The following is an 8,894-nucleotide window of genomic DNA, read 5'->3' as shown; positions in this document are numbered from 1 at the left end:
CCCTATGCCAAACAAATTTGTATTCATCCATCATGAGCTCAGAATGCAGAAAAGGCCTGAGGGGTCATTAGGGTACCTCTACCTCATTAGTATTCCATGGAAAATTCTATGTGTGACATACGAGGCTTAGATTTATGTAATCAGATGAGTGATCAGTGTAAATTTACATATCTTCAAGCTGCATATCTGGGGTTACCTCTACATCTTCGTACAAGACAAAACACACAGACATTAACACACACACACACACACATGCATACAAAGGAACGGACAAAAAGACAGGTTGTTAGGCACTCACACACACACACAATTGCACATTAAAAAAACAGTTTGACACACACACACACACAGACACACACAAATATGCCCCCTTGGACTCACACACACGCACACAAATATATATACCCCCTCACTCAAAGCCCTTTCTACACTTTACTTGATGGTATGACTCATTCATAGACACACAACTGTTCTATCTTACTTACAGTCAAATTCTACTTTCTCACTCCAATAAACAAAGGACATCAGTCAAAACATACAATAGTTAATCAGTGGTGATGTGTACAAGTCCAATCACTGACTCTACAAACAAACATTTGTTATCTGGGAAGCACCTGGTTTGGCCATAAAAATAGCTGCTTCACAGCAATCAATAAATCATTCACAATCAGTGCATGTCTGTCTCATAATCAGGGCTACAGTCACACCTGCCCATCAATTATCACATCACATATTTTACCTTTATCCAAACAAAAAAGTGTGATTGATGACCTTGCTGTTTGAAGTATCATATCTTTCAGGTAAGCAATTATTTCCAAAAATGTCCACATTAGTTATAAACACTGTGGTCTCACCATCAATCATTACATGCAGGTCAGTTTCATGATACCCAGTAAAAATGAGCCTGTGGTATGCATTGATCTTGGCTAAAATAACAATATGCTGCACGACTTTACACAGACACTCTGACCTACTGCATGTTACATAATTAACGATTCAGTAAAAGCATTTCGAATTTACATATATCCATACCAAAAGATATGTTGTCCAATGAAAATTTCAAGTATTTAATACACAAAAATCGGAAAATCCCCACTAACTAATCCACTGGTCGGTTAACCTGTCAGACACATCTGTGGTGGTTACTTGATCATCTAATTACTAATTAGGACTGTCCATAATACAGCTGAAGTATGAAGTAAACGGGGTATTGTAGTTGTACAGCAAAAGAAAGCCTCGCTCACTGGCACAAAATCTGCAAGGCTCTACCCCTTTCGGAACTGCTAATTTTTTAGGAAATATCTTTTTGTGATTAGCACTATCTATTGAGAAGCAGTAGTTATGACTTCAAGTGAATAATTATAATCAGGATTGCTACTGCTGTTGTCATACCAGTGTGTTATGTGAATATCAGTGCATATGTCGTGCCGAATTCACGGAACTGCCGAATTCCCGGAATCGGCAATATTTTTGCCCATTTCGCGTAAATGGCAAAACGCTGCCCATTACGCGAAATCAGAGGCCGATCTGTTATTTTTGGTGTCACCAGAGCATTGCGTTAACATTGCTTTACCTCCCTATTAGGGTTTTTATGGTCTGTGTTGGTCTGTGTCGAGCATAACTCCGGAAATGCATGAAAATCTCACTTTTTACCATAACTTATTGATTATTGCGGTATCTATCCATTCGAGTATCTGGCTGTTTAAGTGTGATGTTATCCCAGGCGTTTTGCCGATCACACGAAATGAGCAAAAATGTTGCAAGCACAATGTTAACACCATTCACATAAGCCTGTTAGCACGACGTGTACCCTCCTTTACACGAGAGTCAGCATGATCAACAGACACGATCATGTCATCCAGGGCCTTGTTCTGTGTCACCAGCTCTTCTCCTACGGCAGTAGCCATCACCTTCAGCTCTCCAAGCTTGCTGTGCAGGGCCAGCAACTCTGTCTCGCTTACAACCTCCCGCTGTTGCCTCCCTTTCTGAAGCTGCACACTAGAGTCCCCTGGGCCTCCTTTGGACTTGTAGCTTGTGTCTCCGAGTCCTGAACGCTGCTGTGAACTTGTGGAATGTGCAGTTGATTTTGTTTTTGTCTGTCCTGTAAATAATGAGGCAACATGGTTTTAGGATCAATGATTCATGTGTACCAGCTGACATGATGTTAAATACAGGGTGACCCCCCAAAAAAGAGTACCCACACAAAACATCATAAATTGAACAAAAATAAAGCAATCTTCATAAAATTTATTTGCACACACAAGTAGCCTCTGCATGATTTGCACAGAAAATGTTAGCGTTCTAGCATGTCTTTCAGGAAAGTTTTGCTCATTCTACAGAACATGCTCCAAATGGCCTCCGTGCCGCTGCAGGCAAACTGGAACTCGCCGCGCAAAGTTATCAATTGTTGTGATGGCTCTCTTGAGTTCTGTGATTGTCTGTGGGTTGTTCCTGTAGACGTTGTCTTTCAGGAACCCCCACAGATAGAAATCTGGGGGATTTAAATCCGGGGGAGGCCATTTGGAACATGTTCTGTAGAATGAGCATAACTTTCCTGAAAGACAAGCTAGAACGCTAAAATTTTCTGTGCAAATCATGCAGAGGCTACTTGCGTGTGTAAATACATTTTATGAAGATTGCTTTATTTTTGTTCAATTTATGACGTTTTGTTTGGGTACTCTTTTTGGGGGGTCACCCTGTAGATGATTTTCGGGAAAGAACTCTGTCAGGTTCGTATGGGTTGTGAAAGAGTGAATACCCTTGCTTTTTCTCTGACAAATACATTTCCACATGCTTCTGGCTACATGTTTTTGACACAGCCCTTGCTAGTCGTTGGGCCCTCCAAAGTTTGTGCAAGTAAAAGCGAGGGTATTTGTGACCCGTTCTCACAAAAGGGGGCCTAAGTCGGAATTTGGATATTTGGAGTTATGCATATCACTGGAAACTGCATTTAATAAGCTTTAATTTGATACCAAAAAGAAGTTTGTGTGAAAAAAATTGCGGAAGTTAAGTAAGTTACAACCGGACCATGTTCAAGGACGCCATTTTGAGAAAATCGCGATTTTTTCCTTCCCTAATTATAGTCTTGTGAGCGAATTTGTGTCTTTGAAGACATAATTAACACATTTAAATAATAAAACTCAACAAAATATTTCGGAATATGAAAGATTAGGGTATAAAGAGGTCAGAAATGCAAAAAAATGAAAATCACCCAAGTAGGCCCTCACTGCCTTTCCCAGCCGATAGCTCGGAACGGCTCGCTGCGACTTAGGCCCCCGTTTGTGAGAATGGGTCACATTTACTCTTTCACAACCCATACAAACCAGACAGAGTTATTATCGTAATTCGTCTATTGTCATCATGCAGCTACATTTGTTACAATTAACTTTGTAATGTTCAGAGTTTCAGTCAAATAATAACTAATAAGTGAGGATACAAACCTCAGTGGGAATAAACCTTGAAGTACATTGTAACACCAATAATTCAAGATAATGCACACACAAAATAATCCCTCAACCCCACCCCTACCACAATTCATGCGGTAACACGTTTAATCACTCATGCGTGCCATCCCCTACACTTGTGAAAATACATGTACACACATTGATGGCAGACAACTGACACACACATACACAAAACACACACACATACACACACACACATGCCGATGCGAACAAATGCACACGTGAACAGACACTCACACATCATGCGCACACTCTTTAAACAATCACACATGCGCACATACACACGCACACGCATGAAAACTCACACACACACACACACACCACACACAACAAACACACATTCCTCAATACTAGACAAGACACTCACCTGCAGACGTCTTCACATCATCTCCATCACTATCATCTTTGTCAGACTGCAAGTCCAACGCCTCCCTCGGCACCGCCTGAAAGTCCACCAGGTGAGAAACCCTCCTCTGCAACAGGCGCAGTACAGGTAGCAATGCAGCGCTGACCACAGACACGCTCACGTCCCGTTGTCCAGCCACATGATTGGTCAGCACCACCTCCCAGGGACTGACCACAAAGACGCGCGACAGCTCCGTCCAGCGAAAGGTGTGCAGAGGGCGCTGGCGAAGGTCGAGGAGGGTCAGGGACGTGTTGGCCACACGAAGGATGCACAGCTGCTGGCAGCTCCACTGTTCCTTGGACAACTCTGAACTCAACACTTCCAGGTCGTGGTCTGAGGGAATGTCGTCTGGTGAAAGAGAGTAACTTGTTTAGATAAACTTGTACTTGTCTGATTGTTGGTGTTGATGAATCCCTGAATGAAGTCATGCTAAAATGAATAAAAACAGGATGGAAACTGTGGGGCGCTGTTTTCATCCATGGAACCACAAACAAACCCTACTCCTGTGAAGGCATACATGTAAATGGTAATAAAAAATGTTTACATCTATATATATATATACGACTTGTGTCTGTGTGTCTGTGTGTCTGTCCGCGATGCGCGGCCAAGGTTCTCGATGGATCTGTTTCAAATTTGGTGGGCATATTCAGGTACACCCGGGACACAACCTGGTCGATGAGATATTTCAACACGTGCTCTCAGCGCGCAGCGCTGAACCGAATTTGGTTTTCTCTGTTTTTCTCTGGATCCATTCCCAGTAACTCTTCCTTATCTTCTCCAGTGTTTTCAGCGTTTATCTCCCTTCCTTCGTGTGGCGTCAATCCATATTCCCGTTACTACGTTACTATTTTTAGAATGTCACGATTGCACCCGTAAGTTGTCCTTACTGTAAAAGTGAAAAGGTCGAATCAATTTATAGCCACGCAAAAAATACACTGTCATCTATCTCTATATATTTATAGATATAGATATACATATAGATACGGCTTCTGTGTGTGTGTGTGTTTGTGTGTGTGTGTGGGCAACACCTGTGGATTGTAGAGTTCTGTTTGTGATGTGGTCTAGCGGCTTTGGTGTGTCTGTATGTTCAGGCCTTCCTTCGAGAAGCCATAACAGTTATTCTCAATCCCGTTTCAGTGGACTTCGCCTTCAAAGGTGATTGTGGTGTTTTGGCACTCGGTTACATTTGGCGTCGTCAACAGCGATGGGACTCGACATGAAATTTTTCAGGCCACTGAATCATTTTCGTGCTGTTCCCATTCCACCTGGGAGGGACCTAAGTTCATTCAAAGGGGGTCGAGTGTGACAGGGAGACTACCGTCGCCCTTCACAGCAGACTCTGCAGAGTTGTTCGCCTTAGAAGTTGTGGGCTTTCCTTGCATGTACCCGTAAGTTGTCCTCACTGTAAAAGTGCAAAGGTCGAATCTATTTATCGAAAATTCCACTGTCATCTATCTCTATATATTTATATATAGATATATAATACAGCTTCTGTGTCTGTGTCTGTGTGTGTGTGTGAGTGTGGAGGCAACACCTGTGGATTGTAGAGTTCTGTTTGTGATGGGGTCTGGCGGTTTTTGTCTGTCTGTATGTTCTGGCATTTGAGAAGCCATAACAGATAATATAGGGCTTAGAAATAAGCTCTAAAATTCTCAATCCCGTTTGAGAGGACTTCGCCTTCAAAGGTGATTGTGGTGAACCGCCACGCTGTCTGTCTCTGTCTCGCGATTCACCCCGGCAAAGCCGGGTATTCCTCTAGTATATATATATATATTTATATACTGAAGAAAAAAAAGAAAAGATCTAAACACTAAAAAAAAGTTATAGTGCGAAAATATTTTTTCAAGAAACTTACCTGACAATAAATATAGGTAGCCATAAATGTAACACGCACAGGGCGGGGATGTAGCTCAGTCGGTAGCGCGCTGGATTTGTATCCAGTTGGCCGCTGTCAGCGTGAGTTCGTCCCCACGTTCGGCGAGAGATTTATTTCTCAGAGTCAACTTTGTGTGCAGACTCTCCTCGGTGTCCGAACATCCCCGTGTGTACACGCAAGCACAAGAGCAAGTGCGCACGAAAAAGATCCTGTAATCCATGTCAGAGTTCGGTGGGTTATAGAAACACGAAAATACCCAGCATGCTTCCTCCGAAAGCGGCGTATGGCTGCCTACATGGCGGGGTAAAAACGGTCATACACGTAAAAATTCCACTCGTGCAAACCACGAGTGCAGTCGTGGGAGTTTCAGCCCGCGAACGCAGAAGAAGAAGAAGAAGAAGAAGTAACACGCACAGACACACACAGATTGATACCAACGTCTACACAAAAGCAGCCTACCTTCACCGATGACCACAATGTCCTCCTGCTGGTACTGTTTAGGCAGTTTCCACTGACCCAGGTAGCTGTTGAGGCCGGAGAGAATCCGCTCAGCGACGTCAAGGTCTCCGTGGATCTCCACAAGGTCAACTGCCGCCCCGTCCAGCTGGCGTCCCTGTGAGTGCAGCTCTCCGGCCGCAGCTGCTAGGGTCCGCTCCGAGTCCTCCGCACTCCTGAGCAGTTTCTTCCCCAGCTCAGTTTGAGTGGCTGGGTTGGTGAGGGGCGTCCTGCCATCTTGACCTTTGCTGTGTGTAAGTGCGTGGTGCACGAAGTGATGCAGAATGTTGTAGACGCTGTATTTGTCAGGCAGGGATGAAAACCAGTGGACAGCACCACCGAAAGTCTCCACAGTGACTGCAGGGTAGATCAGCATGGATCTTGCCTTCCGCACCTGTCTGATGTCTGAATACCGGATCTGCAGTGTGGGTGAGGTGGTTTTGTGGTCGGCATCTTCTTTAAGCTGTGAACCTCCCTCGTGTGGTTTCCCTGACAACGGTTCAGGTTGAATGTGGAATGTGAGACTCACTGGGGCACAAGTCAGCAGACCATTGACCCATTGGCCCTGGTCATTCTTGTAGTAGCTCACATTCCAGCTCCGAATTTTGAAGCTCATGGTGCTCCGTCCTTTTTACCTAAATGACAGTCTGATGTGGTTTGTGCTTTAACTGCGAGTACGAGATATACTGACTTCGAAGACACCAGAATATCAGTCAAGTCATATTATTCTCATACTATCGTTTATGACTGAGCTCACAGGTTACATTCTAATGAAAGGGGGTATACATTTCATGTTTGGTATCAATCGGCAATCATCACAGTGTAGTGGACACACACATACTGACATAGAAATCGAAAATCAGCCTTGTGACAATATATTACTCACAATTTACTGCTGCTCAAACTGTAACGCTGCGTTTCTTGTTTTATTTTGACTGCCTACAACAATGAGTCTATGAATATTAGGTCAACATGATATAAATCGTGAAATGCCTACGCAACTACACTGACAAAAAAAGCCTCAAAATTATCCTCACGATTCGTTGTTTACAGCGGAAATGAAAGTAAGCTGTCAAATTTAACTCCAACAGAGGAGAGTGCCAATCAAGAGTTGTGTCCCATGGGCTAATTCCTCGGAGCTCTCTCTCTCTCTCTCTCTCTCTCTCTCTCTCTCTCTCTCTCTCTCTCTCTCTCTCTCTCTCTCTCTCTCTCTCTCTCTCTCTCTGTGTATATGTGCGTGTGTGTATGTGTATGTGCGCGCGCGCGTGTAACAGACAATGATGGATGTATTCAAATTTGTGTTTCAATTTATGGGGGCGAGACAGACATTTCTGAACTGAAAAAGTCGTGTTTTGTGGAGCCTAGAGTTGTCAGTAGAGACCGAGTAAATCGTTGAAGAGAAATAATTACATGGTTCACCGATGGACAGTTAAACGACCATAAAACCGCACCATAGGTATGTCATGAAGCTTTCCAAGTTCTACACCATACAACTGTAACAAAAGAACTAAAATTGCGGAATGAGGGAATCAAGACATAATAGATCAGCTCTCTCTCTCTCCCCCCCCCCTCTCTCTCTTTCTCTCTCACACACACACACACGAACATACACACACACACACACACATACACACACACACGCACGCCGCACACACACACACACACACACACACACCGTACACACACACACTCCCCCCTCTCTCTCTCTCCCTCTCTCTCTCTCTAAACCGCTAAAATGGATGGAGATAGTTGATGACATAAGTGCCAGACAAAGGAAGGAATGCAAATGGGAGCTCTCATTAAACAAATAGAGAAACAAGAAGTTAGCAAACAAATCCTTGAAAATGTGTGATGTCATACAGGTACAAAAGGACCCAACAATGTTTTGGCGTGGCCGTGTTACAAAATAGCCTAAACTAGTAAAGGAATTGTGAGATAGAAAGAGATTAACTGGAAACATACCGAATTACAAGACGATCTGAATCATGCACTTATGATTTTCTTTTTTTTTCAGATCGGGTAGAATACTTTATATCAGTGACATTATTAAATGATTGCAATTTTGTGTTGGTCTTTAACATAAATAATTAGATACAATGAGTAAATCATTCAATGAGTAGGAAGTGACAATATTTTAATGTGTATGATCTTGTTTGATGAATGCCGCAACCACTCTGATAAGTTCTGAGCAAGCAAAGAAACAGAGGTAATGCAGTTGGATACTGAGATGACTATATTTTGTAACTTAGACACATTTCTTTTCGGGACAGATCGACAACGCGAAGCCCGAATGTAATTTTTTTTATTCTTTTTTAATTTTTTTTATTATTTTTTTTCAATCAATCAATCAATCAATGAGGCTTATATCGCGCATATTCCGTGGGTACAGTTCTTGGCGCTCTGCAGTGATGCCGTGTGAGATGAAATTTTATACGGCCAGTAATTGCAGCCATTTCGGCGCATATTTACCTTTCACGGCCTATTATTCCAAGTCACACGGGTATAGGTAGACAATTATTAACTGTGCCTAAGCAATTTTGCCAGGAAAGACCCTTTTTTAAGGGAAAATGGAGCAATCTGGTGCAATCTGATCGATTATTTTCAATTTTATTTCTTCTTTTTTTTCATTTAGAAAAAAATGTTAGATTAGGGG

General features: G+C 42.8%; 1 protein-coding gene across 1 annotated transcript; it reads right to left on the bottom strand.

Annotated features, from left to right (window-relative positions):
• Nucleotides 1-418: 418 nt before the first annotated feature.
• On the bottom strand, nt 419-7,347 carry LOC138981327 (synaptosomal-associated protein 47-like). The gene is made up of 3 exons (XM_070354210.1): nt 6,206-7,347; nt 3,832-4,218; nt 419-2,101 (listed from the first exon to the last, which is right to left on the bottom strand). Exons 1-3 carry the CDS (start codon nt 6,855-6,857, stop codon nt 1,782-1,784), a joined length of 1,359 nt encoding a protein of 452 aa, XP_070210311.1. The 5' UTR covers nt 6,858-7,347; the 3' UTR covers nt 419-1,781.
• Nucleotides 7,348-8,894: the final 1,547 nt, after the last annotated feature.

The sequence above is a fragment of the Littorina saxatilis genome, linkage group LG12 (assembly GCF_037325665.1).
Source record: "Littorina saxatilis isolate snail1 linkage group LG12, US_GU_Lsax_2.0, whole genome shotgun sequence".
Classification (NCBI taxonomy): Eukaryota; Metazoa; Mollusca; class Gastropoda; order Littorinimorpha; family Littorinidae; genus Littorina; species Littorina saxatilis.
The sequence above is the reverse complement of the archived record's forward strand: the minus strand, read 5'-3'. Positions and strand labels throughout refer to the sequence as shown.

Bases quoted from the DNA above. Each gene is read 5' to 3' on its own strand.
- LOC138981327 (XM_070354210.1), bottom strand. From the start codon at position 6,857: ATGAGCTTCAAAATTCGGAGCTGGAATGTGAGCTACTACAAGAATGAC. The intron at 4,219-6,205 runs GTAGGCTGCTTT...CTCTTTCACCAG, and splicing joins CATTGTGGTCATCGGTGAAG to ACGACATTCCCTCAGACCAC. The intron at 2,102-3,831 runs GTGAGTGTCTTG...CATTATTTACAG, and splicing joins TGATGTGAAGACGTCTGCAG to GACAGACAAAAACAAAATCA.